This window comes from Monodon monoceros, unplaced genomic scaffold (genome assembly GCF_005190385.1).
Source record: "Monodon monoceros isolate NGI ecotype Baffin Bay Population unplaced genomic scaffold, NGI_Narwhal_1 Super_Scaffold_3, whole genome shotgun sequence".
NCBI classification, from domain to species: Eukaryota; Metazoa; Chordata; class Mammalia; order Artiodactyla; family Monodontidae; genus Monodon; species Monodon monoceros.
The window spans coordinates 35,352,324-35,375,981 of NW_021703780.1; the positions used below are offsets into that span (position 1 = coordinate 35,352,324).

The 23,658-nt window shown below is 55.1% G+C and overlaps 1 protein-coding gene across 6 annotated transcripts in view; it reads left to right on the top strand.

Annotated features, from left to right (window-relative positions):
• Window positions 1-479: 479 nt before the first annotated feature.
• The window catches only part of KCNK5 (potassium two pore domain channel subfamily K member 5), a 36,471-nt gene continuing 13,292 nt past the window's right edge, over window positions 480-23,658 (top strand). Inside the window, exons 1-3 of one of the 6 annotated variants that reach the window (XM_029243156.1) lie at window positions 7,863-8,034; window positions 9,124-9,298; window positions 9,536-9,702. In XM_029243156.1, coding sequence (XP_029098989.1) covers window positions 9,652-9,702 — 51 coding nt within the window. In that variant the 5' untranslated portion in view covers window positions 7,863-8,034; window positions 9,124-9,298; window positions 9,536-9,651. Of the gene's footprint in view, window positions 991-7,862; window positions 8,035-9,123; window positions 9,703-23,658 lie in introns of those variants that run through there. The other 5 variants (XM_029243155.1, XM_029243154.1, XM_029243153.1 and 2 more) reach the window with 5 other exon arrangements.

A 23,658-nucleotide genomic window follows, 5' to 3' on the forward strand; every position in this document is an offset into this window, starting at 1 on the left:
ATATCCTCTGACTTTCTCCGGTCCCTTTCTAATGTCCTTTCCCCAGTCTTACAGGAAGGTGTGTGAGACAGAAAGACCGAGAATCAAGCTTTCTTGGCAGAAACATCAATAAATGAAAACTGGCTTATAATGAAAATAACAATAGCAATAACTTCCTGACCCCAGTCATTAGGTACACATTCATTTTAGTTAATACACCATCACTAGTAAGAAACGTGAGTCCAAGAGACCACAACGCCTCCGGGCATGCGGGGCGCGTAGCCTACCCTGTCGGCGGCCCTGGGGAGCGAACATGGTCCGCAACTGCTTCCAGCGCGCACCTAGCGGTAACTCTGGGACCAGCCGCGGGGCCTGCACGGGGCGGGGCCTGCACGGGGGCGGGCCCTCAGCGGGCCCCTCCTCCACGGGCAGAGCGCAACAGGCCCGGGTTAAAGAGGCGCGCGGAGGCGGGCGCGGCGCACACTGCTGTGGCGCGCGGAGAAGCAGCGCACGTGTCTTCGGGAGTTCGGCCTTGGGTTCACCCAGCTGCTTTAGCTCCCGCGGTCCAGGGTGCCCCCTCGGCCCCCTTGGTGTCCGCCCACCTCTGGCCCGCGTGAGGAGGTCCCGCACAGTTCCCTGCGCTCAGTGGGCCAACTTGCAGGGCCAACTGTGTCGGTGGAGCGGCGCCGGGTTGAACGGGGCACTGCGCATGCGGAGCTCCAAATTCAAACAGCTGTTTCCAGAGGCTGGAGGGCGGGTGAGACCGGGAGCCGCTGGGGTTAGCTGAGGCATTCTCATTCTCCAGGAGGTGGCCTCTCGGGAGCCATGGTGGACCGGGGCCCTCTGCTCACCTCGGCCATCATCTTCTACCTGGCCATCGGGGCGGCGATCTTCGAGGTGCTGGAGGAGCCGCATTGGAAAGAGGCCAAGAAAAGCTACTATACACAGAAACTGCATCTGCTCAAGGAGTTCCCATGCCTGGGCCAGGAGGGCCTGGACAAGATTCTGCAGGTGAGCTGGAGGTATAGAAGTGAAGGGGAGCGCCTCGCAGCTTTGGATAACCCTCACTCCCTGTGGGTGGTCCCGGGGTGACCGGAGAGGATGTCTCCCCATGAGTCTGACTGCTGGAATCTGCCGTTCACCCATGGGCGCAGGAGTCTCCCACGCGCGCGGAGACTTTGGAACCCTGTTTGTCCCGAGGGAAGAACTTAGGCTTGACCCCCGGGTGAACCAGGGCCCGCAGTGGCTCGGTGTGGGTGTGCGGGTACCTCCCTGGTTGGAGGAGGCTGTGGGGCGGATAAAGGCGTTTGTCTTTCCTTGGAGACGCTCCCAGAGTTCGGGAGACCCGCCGGGTGCCGCCTCCTCGCGTCTCTACCTCCCAGCTCCGGGGCCAAGTGCGGCACCCGGCCGGCTTTTTTCGGCGTTTCTTCACCAGCCCGGCGGAGTGGCGCGAGGCTCCCCCGCCCCCGCAGGGCGCGGGAGCTGGGGGGTCCGGGGCTCTGTCGGGCCTGAGCCCCCGGGATGCGGGCTGGTGGCTAGAATGCTGGGGACGCGCGCAGGCTTCCGGGAAAGCTTATCTCGCGGAGACATCCCCGAAGGGCTCGGAGTTCAACTTTGTGAAAGTAACAGGTTGAACAAAAGAACAACACCCGGAGAGCCCGTTTTCGGGGGACGGGGCGGGAGGGGGGGGGGGCGGCGGGCAGAGAGGTTATATAGAATGGGAGGTTGGGGGAGAGTTTCTCCTCCATGTTGGCATTGGTTCATATGCCCTATGGATGGCATTGATCTCACGTGGATAAACTGTGGGGCTTGTTTGGGGATCGAAGACTTCTACCCCAGTTTCTCGAAGGTTCTTGGCCTCAACCATTCACGCTTCTTGGCCTTGCAGGGATGGCCTCCCTCCAGTGGAACGACCAGACCTGGGTAAGAGCCCGTGAAGGCTCTAGGTTGTGAGGTGGAGTGGAGATATTGTCCAAGGTGTTACATTTCTCTTGGGGTAAAAGATGCCAGAAAGGAAGTTTGATGAGAAACAATCTTTAAACTGCTGCGGCTCCCCAGTCCTTTATGGCTGTGTAGTTGTCTCTCATTTTTCTGGCCTCAACAGCCCGTATGTAAAATGGGAAGAAATGTGTAGATATCTCGCCTGTGGTACCCCCTTTTTGTCCCCAAATCGACGGACATTCCCACAGGTGAGCATATAGGTGCCTGCTAGCAGCCAGGCAAATAAAGACGTGTCCTCTTAGGAGCCAGTAGAAGGGGAGGCTTAGGCCAGAAGGTTGGGTGTTGGATTTTAGTGGGGACCCTCCTGTCCGGGAGCAGTTCCCAGGGCGGGGGCCATTGGTAGGTGAGGCTGGTGGGAGTATGAGCTTCAGAAGGGAGTAGGGTGTTTTAGCTCCTGATAGCAGGAGTTCTGGGCAGCTCTGCCTTCCTTGAGATGGGTGTCTGCCCTGTGTGTGTGTGTTGGGGAGGGAGGGTCACTTTATAATTTCCCTTGAGGAAACAATTCCTCTGGAGAACGCGTTGTTGTTTACTTGGCTCCAGGGCTTTGTTTAGAGGGGGAAGAAGGCAGGCGGGGATGATAAAGAATCGAGCTGCCCTCGAAGTGTTTGCCTCTTTGCTGCTTCTCCGCTACTGCAGGGGAAGGAAGGAAAGAATTCAAGGCTGAATGTGGGAAAATAAAGTTCAAAACATGAGGAGAAGGGAAAAGGAGGGGGGGGGTCGGGGTGAGGCAGCCGGGTGCAGCTGGTGGTTATAATAGCTTTGGAGGTTAGGCAGCTTTCTTAAGGTGTCTTAAGCTTTCTTAAGGAGCAAGCAAGATGCCTGGTATTTTGAGGTCCTTTTAAACCCTCCAGCGATTACCCCCCAAAAGCCGGCAGGTAGCTTTAGGAAAAGGATTTGGGCATCAGGCCAGTCTGATTTGGAGGTGATTATGGACAGGCCTGTCCCCATCCCCAGCCAACCTCTCAAGCCATCTGCAACTTGGCGAATCCCCTCCCTTCATAGGAAGAACCCCAGAAATGAGAACGAACCAGTGGAAGCATTTCGCCAGCATCACTTTCAGTCTGCAGAAACCTGCCTGGCTTCGCTTGCTGATCTGGGACTCGGGGCACTGCTGCAGGCCACAGGAAATTGGTTTAAGGAAAAATGAAACTCAAAAATCTTCTTTCCCATCTGGCTGCTCCTGCATTTTCCACTGAGTTCTGTGTTTTATCAGGTTCTGAATAATCACCTTTGTAATCCTAAAGAAAGTCCCTCAGTTGGGAATTCCTGGGGTAGGGGCCCACCCCACCCCGGGAAAGGCTGTTGGAAGGGGGTGGGGTGCAGCCTGGGTTGGGGTTTTTCTTAGAGTGGAAATTGTGTGTGTACTTTCAAAGGCGTGAGAAAGGGAGTTAAGGCACCTTTCTTTAGATCTTTGGAAATAGTCCCTGAGTTGTCAGGTGCTTCCTCCCTGTTCATGCTGTGGTTGAACTGAGGCGGAGGCTGACTTTCAAAGGCTCAGCGCCCCATTGGCCTCGGACCACGTGGCCGCCCCTCCTTCCTGCCTTCAGAACCATCCTGAACCCTTTTGCTCTCAAGCCTGCTCCTGCAGGTGCTGGTGACCCGCTCCCCCAGCCTCTTCCTAAATTGCAGAGGCTCCCACAAGGGGATTTGGCATTGACCAAGCGCTTAGCATGTTGGGCGCTGTAGGCGGTATTCGGCATTTTATGAGAGGGCGCAGGCTGGTTTTGCCATCCGGCTTGGCCATTTACCCATCAGACCATTTAACTTTGTGTCTCTTTCCTCATATGCAAAATGGGGGTCTGGTGAAGGTCAAGTAAAGTGGAAGCATTAGGCGTTGGGTGTGTATAGGTGAAACTGAGGAGCGCGAGCCTCCCTCTGCTGCACACGTTGAGGACACGTTGACTAGGGCAACTTGCTAGGTGCTTTATTAGTCGGGTACTCTTTACAGCACCCTTACGTGTTCAGATAAGGAAACTGAAGCCCAGGGGAGTTACCAGGAGGGCACAGGCTGGGGTGGGACCCAGGCAGTCTGCCTCCAGAGCCTGCTTCTCGTACACCCTTGCCCTCCCCCTCAGGCATATGAAGCTGTTGAACGGTGCATCTGTCAGTGAGCTTAGTAAATTGGTTCAGCTGGACTCTGGTCTGCTGGGAAATTCTATTTTCTCTTTCCCCTAGAACAGGCATGGGCACGCAGGTGTCTCCTGTGTTGTGCCTGGCTGAGCCACACCTCCTCCCTTACTGAAATAAGCAGCAGTCCACCCCGCCCCACTTCTCCTTTGGGGGTGCGGTAGGGGTCGCCCCAAGCCCTGCCTTTCGCTGGCACACCCCATCCCTAATTGGGTTTTCTTAAACTGCTCATGTAGCTGACCTGTTCCCGGAAGCCTCTTTGATCCTGCTGGCCTCTAACCTGCATTGTCCTATTCTGAGGTTTTCCGTGTGTGCCAGACCTCTCTCCTTTTATTTTCTGGGCCCTTCGTACTCCCCTACACATGTTCCAGTCCATAGTAATAAGGCTAATTCCAATTTTGAGGTTCTGACATCCTGTTATTAACACCAGTCCTCCTCCTAAAACTTAAAAAAATATAACTGTGGATCATGTAGTTAAATCACATCTGACCAAAATGCTCATACTGGGCACGTGACTTGAATTTTGGGGGGAACCGAGGGTTAACATGAAAACCTCTTTTGTTTCAAACCTTGCTGGAAATCGGAAAGCGCACTGGTTCACTTAACTGCCTTTGTATGTAAAGGGAACACAATAGATCTTTTGATTATCCAGAATCACGGAGGCCTCTGGGTCATTCATTTGAAATTGAACTCTCACTGTCTAAGACTGCAGAAATGGAAAGTGGAGAAGTTGGGTTTTTGAAAGGAAATAGAAGAAAGAGGTTCCTTCCTAAAGGCTCATTTTCTTACTTATGTTCCGCTCAAAGTTGAGGGCAGCCAAAACAAAAAAAATTCTCAGATCGATAAATCTGCTTTAGTTAACTACTCTGGTTAGTTTTAACAGTTAAGGTGAATTTTTATTGAATCGTTTTGAGAGTTTTACTAGAGCCCCTAGGATGATTACGGATGGCACAGTAATAGAGGCTTATTGAGGGTAGAGATTAGCAAGTGTTGAAATGTTCTAGTGGGAGTGGGGGGAGTCCTATAGGAGGGGGTGTAGGGGAGGTGATGACTGCTGCTTCTAAGTATTTTCCTCAGGTTTTGCTCTATTTATAGTCTGGCATTTAAAAGAAACACAATCCTCTGGTTTTGGATGCTGTGCTTGGCTGGCTGTGACCCCAGGCCAAGAGCTTTTCATCTTGAACTTGGTTGTTTGCTGTTAGGTTGGCCTCAGCCTCTGAACTCTTTATGTCTGTGGGGTGGGGGGAGTGGGGGGAAGGGAAGTACCAGGCTTTGGGGAACAGGGAAGCCGGGCTGCTGAGACAGAACCCCCAAGAGAGTCTTTGTACAAATTGAGATGCTAGATCTTAGTGGTACCTCAGGAACCACTTGATTGGCCTGAACTGGGGTGATAGAGAGAGGTCAGATGAGGTAGGCGTGTGCAATAGGTTCACCTCCTGGTGTTCCTTTTGGGGAGCGGAGAAGGTAGAGGTGAATCCCCTTGGAGATTTTGCTGAGAGTCCCCCTGAACCCCTGGAATGAGTGGAGGAGCCCTGACCTGTCGATCCTCCCCACAAGGGTGGGTTGACATGGATAAAAGGACACGCTGCCCTCCGCAGGGATCTTTGTTCACGTGCCACTCACCTCACTACTGCAGGCCCCTTCCTGTTGCTGAAAGAGTCACCATCCAAGCGCCGGGTCGCGCCGTCACATCACCCTCAGAGGTTGCTTGGAACGGTGCCTGGCACATAGCAAGGCTCATCACGCGTTAGCTGCTGCTGCCACGCACCTCCTAGATGCCCCTACTGTGCGATGGGGCCATCCACGCAAAAGTGTAGCGAGCACAGAGTCAGGAAGACCTTAGTGCAGGAGAAAGGTCAACTGACTTTTTGTTTTGAATTATAGTGAAAAATACATAACGAAGTTTACCTCCTTCACCTCTTTTGAGTGCTGTTCAGTAGGGTTACGTATATTCACGTTATTGTGAAAGCAGGTCTCCACAATTTTTTCAACTTGCAAAACTGAAACTCTAGACCTGTTAAACACCTCCCCTTTCCCCCTCTCCCCAGGCCCTGGTAACTACCATTCTACTGTTTCTGTGAAGTTGACTGCTTCAGGTATCTTATAAGTGGAATCGTACAGTATTTGTCTTTTTGTGTAAAATGGTGCATCCACTAAGGAAGACCATATAGAGGTTCCTTAAAAAAATTAAAAATAGAACTACCATATGACCCAGCAGTTCCACGTCTAGGTATATATCAACCACCTTTTTAAAAAGCTAGAGAGAGAAGGGAGGATAGGATGGTGGATCTTTCTTCACCGCAGCCCTCAGGGAGGTGTAAAACTGCAGGACGGTCCTGTATTGCAGCCAGGGGGCAGAGGGGTGAGGGCCAGATGACGAAGCTGTCTGGGTTTAGCCAAAGAATTTGAACTCACCAAATTTTTGCAATTTTCAAGTAGGGGAGTGAACAGCATTTCAGCAAGTTTCCTCTTCCTTCACAGCTGTTTGCAACTTAAAAGAAGTAGAGTATTCTACTCTAAATTATCGGCCGTTTCTGTGGGCTGATCGTTTCACCCTATGGGTGTTCTGGTAAGGATGCCTCCTCCCTTTCTCCTTCCAATGTGTTGGAGTGTGGGTCTTTCCCCAAAAGCCCACAGAGCTCACAGCACCTCCCCCAAAAGAGCCCACCCGCACTCCCTCACACCCAGCTTGCAGTTAGGGTACCTCTGTCTTCCTTCCATGAACCCCTTGGGAGGTCCAGGTCTGGGTCCCCTCCATTTGATGACCTTCCCAGATTATACCTTCTTTGCTTCTGTAGGTAACAGTGCGGGTAGTGTGCTCCAGCTCTGTACAGCTCTGCCTGAGGCATCTCGGCTTTTCGTGAGCAGTTAATCTGGCCCCCAAACCTCAGAGACCTGGGCAAAGTTAGGGGATCACAGAAGGGTCCCTCCCTGCCAGCTGTCACTTCTGTGTGCACTGAAGCCTCAGAAACCAGGTGGGGCTTTAGCCCTCGGGAGCTCAATCTAGTTGGGGAGAGAAACAGGGCCACAGTGGTGAAATGAGGAAAAATGTAGTCCTGGTGCCCAGTGATGGGTTGCATATGGTGAGGCTGGAGAGATGGATGAGGGTCAGAGGGCCTCAGAGGATTCGGTTCCTGTTTCCTGAGGCCTGTAGAACCCTGTGGCCTGTGGGGCATCTGGCTCTGAACAAAACATAGCCCCTGCCCTCAGAGAGCCCCTACTCTAGAGAAAGACAGGTGAGGAGCTTGTTACCTGACATTGGTAGGTACACCTGGAGGTTCCAAGCATGTACTGTTGAGAGATTAATTTCTGCTCTCGAACTTAAAGAAGGGGAAATTTGAGGCAGCCAGGAGGGATGAGTGGTGTGAGCTACAGCCCCTGGGAGCTCTCTGCTGAGTACCTCCCATGTGCCAGGCTGGTTCTTTACCTGTTGAACCTGTCCTGTGGGTGAGGTGTTACTTCTCTGCCCATTGTCTAGGAAACCGAGGCCAAGGGGTTTGCCCAGGGCTACGTGGCTAGCCAGAGGCTAAAATTCACCCTTCCTTGCTGACTGCAGAGCCTTGGGGCCTGACCAGGAGTGGAGGTAGAGCCAGGAGGTAGAAGTGATGGGAGTGGGCAGGGATTGGGGGCCGGAGGTGGGGGTGATTCCAGCTAATGGTTACTGAGCACTTGCTTCACCACAGGCAGTGGGAACTGTTTATGTGCATCGTCTCATAATCCTCACAGCAGCCCTTTGCTGGAGGTACTCTTACCAGCACCACCTCAGGGCAGGAGCAACAGAATGGATAGTTCGAGTTCACTCATTTGCCCGAGGCTGTACAGCTAGGAAGTGGAAGAATGTGGATTTGAACCCAGAGCCCACACTCTGACCCATTCTGCTCGATGTGAGCCGGAAAGGTGGCAAAAACAAGCAGCAAAGGCCTAGAGGTGGGAAAATGGTGTCTTCAGAACCTTAGGGTGCATCGGGCGGTTCTCTGTGTGGCTGGCTGATTCCTTAGCCTTGGGGCCTTGAGCAAGTCAGTCTCCTAGTCTGTGAAATGGGACAATAGTTCAGTATTGCCCTCATGCCTGCAGAATCCACATTTGACTGAGTGCCTGACACATGCAACTGGTGATTTGCTATGTGTTAGCTGTTCTCTGACACCCCGTCTCTCTAGGGTCGGGGGTGGGGTGGTGCTGTTCCTGACGCCCAGTTCAAGCCCCACAGTATATTGAGCTCCCAGTCTGGAGATGGAGACACAGATGATAAAACCCACCAAAACTCCTGGTGGAGTCCCCACCATTTTCCATTTCCTGCACATTCACCCAGCCCCTCCCTCAGTGGAAGGTGTATTTCCTCTTCCCTTCCAGCAGAGCCCTGCCCCCTCCTCTGCAGAAAGGGGACCAGGCTTTCTCTGCTCAGTCCTGGCTTATCCCAGGCATTTGTTAAAACTCTTCCCTTCCAGAGGATTCCTGGGTCCAGAGGGCCTCATGGGTGCCATCCCCGGAGGGTGGTCACGCAGGATGTGGGGTCAGAGTTGTGCTCTCCCTGGGGCCAGACACCACCCATCTCCCCTCTCAATAGGCCCTTGCTGGCCAGGTCCCTTGGATTGCCTTTGAAGTGTCCATTCTGGTTTTCCCCTCCTAGCTAAATATTTGGGTTTCCTGCCGAACTGTTTAGGCAGTATTGTGTACTTCTGGCTGTTGTCACCTCCCATGGCCATTGTAATCTGGCTAAGGTTGCCTAGCTGACACCTCCCATTAGGGAGAGGCTTGCCCCCAGGCTAGGCTAGAAGCTGTGTGGGGAGGGGCTTACCTGGGGGACAGGGCCAGCTTGGCTGTCCCTGTAGCCTGGTGGCGGGCCCTGTGGGCTGCAAGGGGTATTGTAGGCCACAGCAGCTGAGGGGGACACAGCGGAGCCCCTCCCTTTGTCTGTGTGACCAGTGCTTGGGGCTGGAGCTGGCGTCGGGAAACCCTTATCTGAACCACTGTGCAGGGAAAAGCTGATTCTAACGTGGATTCTGATTCTCCCCACAGTACTGGTTTGTGCTGTGTGACCCTGGTCAGACTTCACCTCTCTGGACTCTGCTTCTTGGGAGTAAGTTCAGCCTTTCATTCAAGAAGGCTTGGAGAGCCTGTTAAATGAGGCCCAGCTAGACTGCAGGAGCCCTGTGTGGGCAGCGCCATGTCTCCCTACCCAGTTCCTAGCTCAGTAAGTGACTGGCTCAGAATGTGTCTGTTGGGCCCCCGGGTGCCCCGTGGTGTGCCTGGCTCGGACAGGGAGGCCAAGATTCATGTGGACCTTTGGGTTGGAGTCTAGTCATGAGGGGCCCAGCCTCCTGCCAGGTCAAGGTGGTTACCTGGGTGAATTGAGCCAGGCCGGGCTCTGGCCCCAGAGAACAGAAGGGGAGCGGCTTTATCAAAATTTACGCCCATTTCCTCCTTCTAGCCTTCCAGCCTCACGAGGCGGTGCCAAGTTGCCTGGTGGTCAGCCACAGGCTTTAAACTCACACCGCCTTTGCAAGCTGCGCCCTGAGCCCCTGGCTTCATCAGAAAGTAGGAGCGATGGTACCTGTCTCTCGGGGCGCGAAGACGACAGGAGAACACAAGAGGAAGGTGCGCTACGAGTTCACCTTTAAGACCAGCTCAAGGTTATCTTCTCCCTTTTGAGGGACTTTACAGAACAAACAGCTCTGCTTCTCTGGGTCTGTTCATTGCCAGGAGTCCCCTTACGCCTTTCCCGTGGGATGAACAAGGCCTGTCTGCGTGAGCACGCCTAGCAGGCCTGTCCTCCCCAGTGTAGGTGGCTTCTGCTTTCAAGGAACTTGAGGAAGAGCAGAGACCCAGTCCTTCGTCCAGATATTTACCAGGCACATACCATGTGCCCAGGCCTGTTTTGAGACCTGCTGTAAAGGGGATGAGCCGTCCCTGCCTGTCAGGGAATGTCCTCAGACCACGTCCACGAGGGCACGAGGGGTGGGGGGTGGGGCGGAGCAGGGGGAAGGCCAGGCTGTTTGTAAGGGAGAAGGGTGTGTTCCTATAGCCCTTGGGCATGACTGCAGCCTGCAGGCATTAGGCCTTTTCTACCCCATGGCGCACCCCTTGGGGCAGAGCTGACTAGGGACGTTGGCACCAGGGGATGGAGCAGAAGTGTTGCCTGTAGCACCTGGGTGACCTCTAAGGGGCATGCAGATACCCAGGCTTTGCACCCTCCCCACATCCCCACCCTTGGCCTTACCATGGGTCTCTGCAGACCTACTCACCTAAAGTGCCTTCCTGTGCCCTCTGTGAGGTCTGGCAGTGAAATGTCATCCCTTTTGCTATATGGGAAAACTGAGGCCTGGTGAGAAGCTGGGACAGACCGTCTCTAGAACCAAGCTTGGGTTAAACTAGCTGTGCTTGCCCAGGTCCAGAGCCTTTCTTCGCCAAGCCAAGTTTGTCACCCCACCTCTAATCCCCTTTTGAACAGCCTTTAAATCAAAATCTTGATGTGTGTTAGGGCGCAGAGCACTTATTTCACTTACACTAAACTGGCCTGATTTCCTAAATTGCCCCAGCACACCCTTTCTTTGAGTGCCAGCTTTCCTACGCATTAGTGAGTTTTTCTGAAATAAGAGGCAAAGGTTGAAGTTGTGGTCAACCATAGGCTCAGAAAAAAGGATTTTTTCTAGGCCCTTCAGAGCCTGGGGCAGAAGTAGTCTGATGTCTCCCCAGGGAGTTTCCCCATCACAGGACCTTGCTCCCCAAGTGTCTGAGCCCAAGGAGCTGTTGTTGGCTGGTTTCTTGGAGGCTGGCAGGGATGGGGGAGGAGGGTCAGGCTCTGGGTGCCACTCCTGGCAGCAAATCATAAAATGTGAGGCTGAAGGGAGCTTAGTGGTTTTCTAACTAGCCTCTCTTTAGAGCCCTGAAGCCAAGGCCTAGACCTCGGGAGGTTATGTAGCTTTTCCAAGGTAACTGTGCTCACCAGGGCGGGGAAAGTACAATAAAGGAGTAGGTAGAGCTAAGTGGGGCAGTTAGGGAAGGCTTCCTGGAAGCAGAGGCCACAGGAGGTGAAAGGTAGTCAGTTACTGCCACGGCAGTCAGGGATCCTGATAGAGTGAGATTGGAACGCTTGACTCAGAAAACCCTCCATGGCTTCTCCCCCAGACTCAGAGCCAAAGTCCTTGCAGCAGCCCAAGTGATTTGGACTCTGTTCCCTGTGTGGTCTTGCCTCTGTCTGGAGCCCTACCCTTGATCCCAGCTACAGACAGGAGGCCATGCCCTGAGGGTGGGGAGGCATTCTAAAACCCTGCACACTGACAGCACGTTTCAACTTTTACCAAGAACTCAGGTCTATGTCCACTGATAACATAAGTCACCCTGCAGGTGGAGCGGAGGGAGGTGTTCCAGCAGTCAGACCACAGCAGTGACTACAGCTGGTACCTGGTGAAGGAAAGGCAGGTGGGGGCCATCCCACACCCTGGGGCCTCCCAGCCGTGGGACCACAGACAACGTGGAAACTCATTTTGCAGATAAGGCAACTGAGGCGAATAAGTTATTCAAGGTCACACAGCTAGTTAGTGGCCTGGACCCAGGCCTTCTGGGTCCAGAGCCAGAGCCCTGCCCCACTTAGACCCCGTGGTGTTCTAAATCAGCTTTCCCCTGTGCTGGGCCACCAGCCCCTCCTAGAGACTGAGTTTTCTCCTTGGGCCCTGATGGCTCCAGCTCCCTGGAAGCGGGCTGCGCATGCTACTGACCCTTCGCTGAGAACTGCTGTCTTCAGCCTTTGTGGGTTCTGACACTGGTCACTGTTCTGACCACGTTGACCATATATAGGTTTGTTTGCTCTTCTCAGTGTGAAAAGTTTTAAAGCAGGACAAACCTGCGTTAGGTTGAGTAGGTGCCGCAGCTCAGGGCGGAGGCCGTCAGCTCCATCCCTGCCCTCCAGCCTGTTCCCCTGGCATCCTTACAGACCTGTCAGGCTCTGACCCTTCACTGCAGGGTTTGTGGGTCAGGGGACCCAGAGACCGAACTCTTGAGAAAGAATCAAAGACCTGGAGTAGTGAGGTACAGTTTAGTTTGCCTCTCGGCTATAGGGTTCCTGTCTGAGTCCGCACATTACCTGCTACCGCCCCAGCAGCTAAACCCACACTTGTGACACATCCCTGACTTGGCTTCCCCAGGGCTAAGCCCTAGCAGCGCTGTGGTCTGCACCTTGGGAGGGAACAGCTTTCGTCTTGCCTTTCTCCTGGGGTGTAAGCACTGCTCAGATCTGCCTGCGTGACTGGGGACAGACTGGCCGTTTTGTAGCCTGCTGAGGACCCCGGGGCAGGCCCTTCACGGACTTGAATGTTGATTTTTGGCTTGGGTGCTCCTTGAGTCTGATGCAAGGTTCTTGTTCCTCCCATGCCCCCGGGTACAGGATGGCACCTGTTCAGACCCACTGGAGGAGAAAGAGCGGCAGCCCCATCCCCTCCCCATAGCTCCTGTTCAAATAAAACTCTTGCCTCCCGGGTCAAGGAATGCATCCTGACAGTGTTGGCTTTGGAAGAGTGCCCTCCCCTCCTCAGCATCCCGCCCCCTTTGGAGCAGCGGGTGGAAGGGCTGCCTCTGGCTGAGGGATAGTGCTGAGTGGGCTGAGCAGAGCACGCTGATGCAGTAATGTCTTGTCAGCACCCCCCGGGGAGCAGGAAAAGGGAGGGTGTCCTGATTATCAGCTTTTCAACACCCCATCCCCCAGACTCCAGCCGCAGCCCTGAGATCTACTGATGAGCGGCCCAGGGACTGGGGATTGGAAGACAGAGCCAGGTCCTGGGCCTGGCTCAGCTGACTTGCTGTGTGACTGGGCCAGGTCACTGCCCCTCTCTGAGCCAGGGACTTGTTCACTAAGGCCAATTAGACTCTTAGCGCCAGCTGTATGCCCAGTGCTGGTTCAAGGTTGTGGGAATTATGAGACGTTATCCTTATCTTTGAGGTTGGGGCCGGGCCCGGCGGTGTATATGAAGGATTATTAAATAGGGGTGCAGCATGTTGTAGGGGACTCATGTGCTCCAAGGTAGAAACGTTGCCACAGGCTGGGGCTGCCAGGGAAGGCTCCCCTGACCCTGGAGTTGGCCTTCTTTTGAGCCCCATCATTTTCTGGTTACCTCCTTCTCCCCCACGTCAGAGCACATTGCACTGGGGGTTGTGCCTTGTCTGCACTCCTTCCCCCTCCCATGAGGCCCTCAACTGCCCCATTGGATCCCAAACCTCACACTGTGTATGAGGGTAATGATTAATGAACATCCGAACCGTGAAGCTGTGTCTCTCTCTCCTTTGACCTCTGTCCCACCAGCCCCCAAAACCCAAAGGTAGGACTACCAGCGCCCACCTCCAATCTGGAAAACTCCTGCCCCGGGCCCTTCCTATGGGGACCATGCCTGGCCAGATTCTACCCCAACCCAGCAAGCACTCTGGGACGGCCCCCCACCCTGCTGCCCATCACGTGCACGGGGCACATGAGTGGGGACGCTCTGCCCTCTGTTGGGACAGGTCGATAGGTTGTCTGGGGAGGTGCGTCAGCATCCCCCCTACCCTCCCACACCCCTGCCCCGGGCGTGCACCTGTCTGGACCCAGGGCTGGCTCCCCAGGGCTGGGGCAAGGCAACTTCTGAGTCATGAGGGGACACTTTTGAGTCCTGCTCTAGGAAGTTTCTGTCTCCACGATGCCAGGGCTTCAGAGTTCGTAGGTCTCAGTCTTGGCACGCCCTCTCTCTTTGGAATGCCCCAGGGCTGAGGGCTCCCTGTGGCCAGACCCCCCGTCTCAGCTCTGTGTTGAGGTCACTGTGTACGTGTCTTAAAATTTTCGCTTGCCAAAGCCGGTTTCCATCTGTGTACACACTCCACTCCCAGCCACCACTGCACTGATCGCTGCCTATTGAGTGACCTGGTAGGCTCTGGCCTGTGGAGTAGGAGACCCTCAGACAGACCAGCAGGGGCACCTGCTGGGGCCCTGGGGCAGGGGTGGGTTCCCAGGGCTTCGATTTGGTGTTCTCAGTGGGGCTGAGCTATGAGCCAGACTTCAAGTGAGACAAAAACAAGACGGGGGTGAGGGCAGCGGGAGACTCTAGTTTCATGCATGGTGCTGTGTTAGCGTTGAATAATTGAAACTTGACGTGAAAACGGAAGGCGGGAAGCAGGGTTATCTATGCCTTTTCTTTCTCTGCTTCCCTAGTTTTCCGAAATGCTGTTGTATTGCTTTTAAAGCAAAGAAATCGAATTTTCTGTAAGGGTAAGATGCATGCATATAGCGTCAGCCACTTCTACGCTGGATATTTTTAATGTGCGAGTACACAAAGCACAAATAAACATGGTTCTAACGGCGCATACTCCGAAAACTAGTGTCACTTCTGAAATTGCTAAACAACATGTTATTTTTCAGTTTACCTGCCAGAGGGGTGGCTTCCTGGGCAGCAGTGCTGTTGAACACTTTTGAGGGGAAGGGTCTCAAAGACTGGGGAAACCAGGTGGGCTTTCGGTCTGCAGACCAAGAAGTTTGAGATTGGACACAATCTGATGGTCACCAAGAAGAGAGTGTGGTTCCCCAGGAGAGGCCTGGCAGAGCTGGGGGAGTCCCAGGGGCTGTCCCCAGTGTTGGGGTCAGTGTCCCCTACAAGGGAGGGGATCCTCCAGAGGCCCACAGACAAGTATTGTCTTAGCCTCTGTGTCTATCCAGCTCTTCCGACTCCTGCGGGGGCCCAAGAAGACTTTGCCCTCCTTGCCTTTTGGACTGACAAAAGACACAAGCACAGGAAAGATTTGGGACAGCCCAGGACCATGCGTGTAATTCAGAGCCCAGAGCATGCTGCAGACCACGGCCAAGGCTTGGGTGAATCCAGGGGTCCAGGGTAAGACAGACCCTGCCTAGGTAGGATGTGTTGTGTTTGACTGCATCAGTATGTTAATTACCACCCACAGGTCCCTAATTAATTTTATTTTAACATGATATTACTAACTATTGTGGCTGTTTAATTTTTAATTAAAATTCATAAAGTTTGAATTTAGTTCCTCCATCACACTGGCCACAGTCCAGGGGCTCAGTAGCCACATGGGACTGCTCAGATAGTGTCCCATCAGCACAGAGAGTTCTCTTGGGCAGTGCTAGAATGCTGACGGAATCTGTTGAGGTTCCTAAGGGCACACTGGCTTCTCTTGGTGCCTAGTTAAATTCCATCCTGCTCTGGGGTGGATGAGGTCAGAGCTGGCCGGCAGCCTTGGAGTGGGGAGGGTGATGTGCTGAGAACCTGAAGGGGGGGTTGCCCCGTCCCACCCCCGGGAAACTTGCAGGCTCCTCTGAGGTGAGCATCCCCACCGGTCTGGTTCACAGAAAGCGCGGGTTGGCCAGGGTCTGCTGAGTGCCCTGCCCGCTGTGTCCCATCAGGCTCAGCTGAGTGTGTATTTAGCAAGGACAGTCCTGGCCTTGCCTTGGCTTGTCTGCTGCTTTCTTGTGCTGTCTTCCTCTGTCGTTGTAACTCCTCCCATCTGCCTGTCTGTCTCTTGTTAGACCCAAGGCCCTCCTGGGCAGGAGTCTTGCCAAGAGTCTAAGAGTCTTGCTAAGTCTAAGAGTCTTGCTCTTCCCTTATTTTGCCCACATCAGGGCACAGGGCCGGTGTTCGGCAAATTCTTAAGGAATCAGTCGACCTGACTTCGAGCTGCGTAACGTGAGAAAAGCTTGCCCAGGACCCTGGTCCCATCTTTCCTTGGGTTAACTTAGGTTGGTAGATCTGTACAGGGGTGTTGGGGGCTGGTATCTGGCCGGGTGTGGCATTTGTATCAGGCAGGAATGGCTCCAAAGAGGGGAATGCCCAGAGCCTCGACGTGGGAGGGAAGGTGAAGGGAACCCTGTTCCCGTCTTGTCCTCTTGTCCCCCTGCTCTTCCTGGGAGGTAACCCATGAGGCAGAGGGCAGGCCATATCCTGGAAGCCCACTGCTAGATCTTTGGTTCAGCCCACAGTAGCCCAGGCCAGGTGGCCATCTTCAGCAGATGCGAGGGCAAATGGACCTCCCTAGACAAGCCTGAGAAGTGGCCACGCCAGCTGCCACTCAAAGTGTTTCGTGGGAAACTGGGTTCTGCAGGGGGCAGGATGCAGCCACTTGAGGAGCGGGTCTCGCTCCCCTGCTGACCCTTGCATGACTTAGAAATCTGGTGGCATTTGCTTTCCTGTCTCTGAGCCTCCGCTGGCCATGCACAATGCACTGGGAGGCTGGGGGAAAGCCTACCCCCAATGGCAGTGGGTGTTTAGAAACTAGAAGTTCAAAGTCAGGGGCATCTCTAGCTTTGCTGGTGCACCTAATTCACGCTCTTCACGTTCACATCTGCTGAGCCTTTGGACCCATGGCCCTGTGAATTGGTGGGGAGACAGCATTACTCCCGTTTGATCAGTAATGAAACTGAGGTCATGACTTGTAGGGCTGAGGAATAGCTAGCGCTGTGCAGGCGTGGGTGTCAAATGTTTCTGCGCGCTCCTAGGAAGGTTGAGGGCTGCCAGAGCCTGGGTGGGTGTTGGGCTAAGCAGCCTTAGAAAATGCTCTTGTGTAAAATTGCAGCCCGGCTGAAGGGGAGCGAGAGAATGTGTGTGTTGAAGGCCTGGTGCTGGTCCTTTCTGCCTCCCGTGTTTCACAATGGGGCTGCCTCAGAGTCAGGACTCTCCTGATGTGCCAGCGGGAGAGTTTCCATTTCCTGTGGCCCAGCCTGTCCCTGGTCCTGGGCCCCAGGTTGGAGGATGGGAGGTTTTCCTAACCACCCCCACCCCAGCACCCCTCACCTCAGCCCAGCCTCTCTGTGCGAGGAGGGCTCGCTGTACTTTTCCATACCTTCAGCACAAAACAGCTCTCTGTTGCTTCACCCTGGTTATGCCCCAGTCAGCCGGGGATGGGAGGCGGGTGGGGGACTGTCCCGGCAGGGTGGAAAAGCTGAGGCGGCTGTGCCTTTGTGCTTTTGTGGCAGCGAAGGCAGAGGAGGCGGGTGGGGGGCACCGGTTGCATGGATCAGGCTCTGTTCCTTTCCCACTGTATTTGGGGATCCCCTTTGTATCTCATCCCTGTGATCTCCAGATAGGGGCCTTGGTGGCTGGAGCCCCTGGTGCAACTGGTGTGGTGAGAGATCTGTGTCCGGCTGTCTGGGGCTTGGGGAGTCTTCACTTTAGGGCACAACCCCCTTGCATCCGGCCTCGTGATGTTCAAAGTTGTCAGCATCGTGGTCTGTCTTTGCTCTTGTCTCTAGTTGTGACTCAGTCTTCCAGTGGTGAGATTTGATCTGGGATTTGATCTGCCATTGAGGCAGAAGGCTCCCCACCCTGCAAAGAGTACCATCCACCCCAGAATGCCTGTGCCGTTTCGCTGGTCGTTTCTTGTACAATTTATTCCAGAGACGATGGAGACCAGCTGTTGTCCGTCTCCAGCTGGAGACTGAACCAAAGGAAATGGGCTTGGACTGCAGCCGGGGGGATTCAGGTTAGAGTCAGACAATAAGGAAGGGTTTTGTGACAGGTGGTTGGCCCTCAGGAGGATCTGCAGGGGGCTTCGTGGAGAGGCATGGGGGTTGGGTCATGCTTGGAGGCAGCAGGGTCAGGTTTGGGGGGGAAGCGGTGGTTTGTAATAAACAGGCCTGGAGGGTTACTTCATAGGCATGGCGAGACTCCGCTGTCACCTCTCCTGCAGGATTAACACCACCGCCTAGAATCCCCCGGCCTGTTTTCTTTTTTTTCTTTCTTTCTTTTTTTTTTGTCCCATTAGTGAAGAGGTTTACAGTTTAACCATCTGGTCGTCTTAAACAAATTATAATAAGTGGGTAGACTTAATAATCCCTTATCATCAGAACCCTAGCCTTCAAGGATGGGCAGTTACTTATTACCCGGAGCTGCCAGCCACAGGTGAAGGGAGAGGGGAAGGAGCAGATGGAGGGGTCCCTTTTCTGGGCCCCTGGGTGGAGACAGTTTGACGGTGGTCTGGGGTGCTGTCTTCTGCTGGGTAAGAGGTGAGGGTGTTGGCCTCATCCTTCTCCCAAGGGCGTGGGTGTACCCGGATGGGATGAATGTGGTGCGGCTGCGGGCAGCTTTCATCCCGTGGAGGGGGAATCTGGGGGTGTCAGTTGCTGGAGAGCCTTGTCCTCAGGAACCCAGCAAGGGGGCCCAGGGGAGGCGTCTGTGTCCAGAGGAACAGGGCTGGCAGCTCCCAGGGCTCAGGAGAGCTTTATGAAACAGAGCATCGTTTTTCCCCTCTGCTGGAGGAGCCACAAAGCAGCGGCATGCGTGGGGCCCGGGGTGTGGGGCGGACCTGTGGCCCTCAACCCTGACACCCATCCTGGGCACCCCCTCTCACCGCCTGCCGGCCTCCTTCCTCAGGAATCCTGATGGTTCCAAAGTCTGCCGTGCAGCTGACTCACCAGGGCTAGGACCTCTGGGGGCTCTGGCCTGGCAGACAGGTAGGGTGGGGTGAGGTGAGGAAAAGGCACTGGGCAGAGAAACACAAAGCCATCACCCCGGGTGGCCACACCTGCCAGGACTGCCCACCTCATCCAGCCAGAACCCATGTTAAATACAGCACCAGCACCCATCTTCGCCCATCTTCATGCCCTGGAAGCGTGGTTGTGGAAGGCATACATCTCAGAGACTGAGTCGTCATTTGGCAAATATCGAGTACCTACTGGTGCCAGGTTCTGTTCTGGGAATGAGGGATGAGTGAAATCTCTGCTTTCAGAGCCTGTAGTCCCTTCCGGGGAGATAAATAGTAGGCCAGATAGCAGATACCTGATAGAATGTCATGGGGCGATAAGTACCATCCCAAGCCCTGATCTTCCAGGTGGTGGTCGCCAGGAAGGAGGGCATTGCAGGTGACAACTGGCCAGCTCTGTGTTCACAGCTCTGGAGGTATGTGCCCGGGCACAAACCCTCGGAATGGAGGTGGCCTCCCCACCGCCCTGTTCTTCCCAGTTTACTTTTCCACCCAGTGCGCATCCTGTATGCCCAGCACCAAGCTGTGCATTTTCACGTAATCTGCACCCCAACCCAAGGAAGTCTCGGTACCCCCGCTTTCCAGAGACGGAAGGAGAAGCTCAGATGGTGAGAGGACATGCCCCAGGTGACCTGCTGGTGGGCGATGGAGCCAGGAGTCGAACCCATGTGTGTCTGCTCCAAAGGCCAGGCCTTTCCCCGCTCTGCCCCCGTGCTGCCTGCAGAGGGTCCCAAACTTGACGTGTGTGATTTTGCAGTGGATCAGCAGCTTGTGTCGTCCAGGCTAATGTGTGGGCGGGGGCTCTGGAGAATGGGAAGCATAAGGTGGCACAGACAGGGTGGGGCTGCTGAGCTGTTGATGAATCTCCTTCAGGTCATCAGCCCAGGATGGGGAGATGGCAGGTCAGCAGTTCCTGCAACCTCTTTTGTGGCCTGCTTGAGGGCTGTTTTTAGAAACCTTGAGGGGCTGGTGACTTCCTGTGTTTGCTCCTTCCACCCTACTATCAGGTTGGGGTAAACCTAAGGCATCTCTGGGTGAGGGGGGAGCAAAGCATACGCTCATCCAAAATCATCTCAGGATTAGACCCACGGGTGTGACTGCACACCCTTTTATAGCTCTCCATTACCTGTCACCCGTGTCTGCCTGTCTCCTGTCACTCACCTTCCCTGATCCACTTTGGTTGGCATTTCTGAGCCCTGTCCCAGGAAGGGGGATGGGTGGCTTGCTTGTTTGGTGCAAAGGGCCCTCAACTGAGAGTCAGAGGGCTTCCGGCTGGTTCTTCTCTGTGCTTTGTCATCAGCTTGCTGTGTGAGCTCTTCTGTGTCACTAGCCCTCTCTGGTCAGTTTCCTCAGTTACAAAATGGGAATAACAATATCCATTTTGCTTGCCTTGCCCACAGGGTCTTGAGTCTCAGATGAAACTAGGGCCAGAGGAGTGGTAGGTATGAAAGGTGCCTGATGAATGGGGTTTTGGCCAGGAGGAGGGAGATGCTGGCTTTGCCCTCCTCAGCCTTGTTACAGAGGAGTTGAACAGGACCCAGAGAGGTTTGCCGGCTTGCCTGGAAAGGACAAGCCAGGAGCCGAATCCTCTGCATGGATCTGTCTCTCCCTAGTGACCCATACCCCTATGGGGAAGGACGGGGGTAATCTGCACACCTGGCATGTTTGAGGTGTCCTGGCTGAGTAATTTCCTGCCCTTGAGTTGTTGACCCACTAGTAGGAAGATGTCTGTTGGCATCAGTCAAAGTAGAAAGATGTCAGATACTCCCAGGATCTGGATTCTGGGGGCAGAGGAGGGGCCAGGTCATGAATCCAGGCCAAGCGTTCCAGAGAGGGAAGAGATACTAGCACAAGGCCATGGGTCGGGCCACAGCCACCCAGAGCAGGGCAGTGGTTGTGAATTGGGGGTAGGGAAGCTGCAGGTGGATGAAAGGTGCCCCTCTTGTCATTTAAGCCTCACTGCACGTTCCCCCTGCCCCAAGCGCTTCAGAACATGAGGCAGGGGGTGGAGTTTCAGAACATGGCTCCAGGGGGTTATCTGGTGTGTGTGTTTGGGTGGGAGGGGGCTCTTTCCTACTCCCCAGGGCCGGCTCTCAGGCAGCAGGACTGTGGAACCGGGACTGGGTCCTTGAGGTCCCCTGGGTCTGCACACACAGGGATTTCCAGTGTCACTCATCAGCTCAGCCCTCCAGGTGCCTGAGAACACTTGCTGACGTCCCATCCTGAGCTCAGGCCCCACCAGCCCTTGTCTGTTTGTTTTAGCCAAACCCCCGCAGCCCACCCGCGGGGGCAGCCAGTCCCTGCACTGCTCTGCCCTGGCCTCAGCTCTCATGGGAGGGGCGCCCAGCTGCCCCGGGGGAGGGGGGAATGTTACCGTCCCAGCCTGAGAACAATGGGGGCAGGGTCACCTGCCTTGTTTTCATTGTCCCTCCTGAGTGCAAGCAGGGCTCCCGGGCCTGAGAAAGTCGGAAACCCAGAGGTTTCTGCTGAAAACGCGCTCACCTCTGGCACGGGCTTTCCCCGTGAGCGTGAGACCTTGCAGCACCTCTGAGCTCTGCAAAGGCTGCTGAGAGATGGCCCAGGAGGGGAAGCCCAAGGGTGGATGGGAGGACAGTCATCCATCCATGGCTGCTGTGCTGACCCCTGGGGTGGGGCTGGACTAGGCCTTCCCCCTAACAAGGAGTGAAGGTAGTTCGGGTCTGGGGCAGTGGTTTTGAAATCGGCTGTACGTAATATTAGAGTCACCTGGGGCAGCTTTTAAGCATCCTAGCTCCCAGTCCACACCCCAGGCCATTTCTGTCTGAATCGCTGCGGGTAGGACCCAGGCATGAGTATTTCCCCAGGCTCCCCCTGGGTGATCTCCACGTGCAACCAAGTTAAGAAGCAGTACTGTAGGGACCCCTCAAGCGTGCGTTGAGGGTGAGGGTGGGATACACTTTCCACCTTGCCTGATGAGGGTGTGTGGGTTTCTGGGGTTGGGGGGATTGTATTTTGTACACCAGGCGCGTCCTCTGGCTGGCTGCTTCCTCCCTGGGCTGAGGGAGGGCAGCCTGGCCAGCACCAGGCAGGTTACTTTAGGGACCAAGGCGAAGTGAGGCGCCTTCCTCATCCTGCAGTGGGATCTGGGAGGGAATGAGGAATAGGGCTCGCTTCTGACTCGGGCAGCCCGGCTTGCCGGGGGCTCAGGAAGAGCTGGAGCTGGTGACCAGTGAGCTGAGTCCTGAGAATGAAAATGTATTTTCTCGAATGTGCTGTGGATTTTCCTGGAGCTTGGGAGGTGCTGAACTGGGCCCTGAAGTCGTGGTTCTAGGCAGAGGAAAATGTGAATTGTCCCCAGACAGGGGGACCCCTGTAGTCATAGGCCAACCTCCTCATTTTACAGAGAAGTCACGTTGGCGGAAGTCAAGGGTTCCTGGAGGGTCTCGGTAAGCAACGTGAGCCACACCGGGGTCTTCCTGGCTGTACATTGACTTCCTAGTGTACCAACCGAGGCTCCAACAAGTTGTCTTTCCTTCGTTCAGCTAAAAACATTATAAATATCCGGGTAGGCATTGGAGCAAAACTGAAAATGCAGATAAGCAAACCAGAAGTCTGCCAAGTCCACATTACAAGAGCCCAGGTCTGGTCGTAACTGAGATGAGGTGCGGCCCTGCTGCACCTGACCCGCAGCCACCTGCTCCCCTCCTGGGAGAGACAGGGCCCGGGTGAGCCAGGCCTGCAGCTGGTGTAGGTGTCAGGGTGGCACCACTGGGCCCTCGCCAGTGCCCCACTCATAAACAGGGCCCGCCCTCCGAGCCACACCTGGTCACCTGGGCTGCAGGGAGAGGGCAGGAGGAATACCGAGGATGCCTTCTCCCTGCCCGCGCATCCTCCCTCCTGGATGGGGAGCTGGAAGGCTGAGCCCGGCACCCACACCCATCACCCCCTCTTAGGCAGCGGTGAGGGGATGAATCACCTGTGGAGCTTGTTAGCCACTCGGCGCCCAGGTCCACTGCACAGAGTAGCTGCGAGCGAGGCCCAGGCATGGTATTTATTTAAACTCCCAGGTGGTTCCATTGGGCAGCTGGGAATGAGAGCGGCTGCCTCAGGGACCGGGTGGTATGCAAGGTCTCTGAGCCTCAGTTTAGCATCTGGAAACAATTCCGATGCCCCTCCCCCGCCCCCGCTTTAGGAAGGTTTGAGAAGCTGAGTCAGCAGGAGAGAGGGAGAGTGAGAGGAGTGGGAGTGAAGGTAATTGAGGGCTTTGATAATAGTCTTCAGTCCTCTAATTCGTCTTGGGAATAAGAGAGGTAACAGGTGCTCACCTTCTTGCCAAGGTACTTTGGGTCTGCCAACAGTCCCCGAAAGACGGTCAGAGGGACGGCTGGCCAAATAGCTGGACGAGTGAGCTCTACCCCCAGCCCCCTGCCTGCCCATTCCCCCTCCTTACACTGCGGCGGGAGCCCCAGGACATGGGATCTGGGGCCCTCCCCTGCCCCCTTTATCTGTTCATCAGTTCGTGGTGTTAAAGGTCAAAAACATTGTTCTGAACGAGCCCAAACTCTTAATATATTTGCCTGAAAAGTGCCTGCGTTAGGTTTACTAATCTCCACTTCCGTCTGTTCTGTTCAGAAGCGCCCCCAACTCCCTTGGCCCCTACCCTGAGGAGGCTCTTTGTTAGATAACAGATGGACGTGCAGACAGGTGTGGACACACAGGAAGGAAGAGCCCAGCCCAGAGCAGGGGGCGGATGGGCATTCGGCTGCCTTGTGAAGCTGGGGGCAGCTTGGCGGGGGCTTCAGGACTGGGGTTCAGAGAAGCCACCACGCCTGGCCTCGGCCTCACCTGGGGAACGCAGCGTGAGGACCAGCGTGTGGCCTTGCTCCCTCCGCAGCCGGCCTGCCTTGCTTGGCTGTGCGGGAAACCGGCCAGGGTGGCGGGGAGCCTCTGGCGGGCAGAGGTCCGGAGAGATGGGCCTTCTGACGGTTGGGGTGGCACATCCTGGGTGTGCCTCTGCCAACTCAGGGGGAGCCTTAACACACACCCCGACCCCCAGGTCCCCCGACTCGCTGTCCGGGGGCCCAGGAGCACCTACCTGCTAGTTTCGGTGTCCCTGTTCTCACC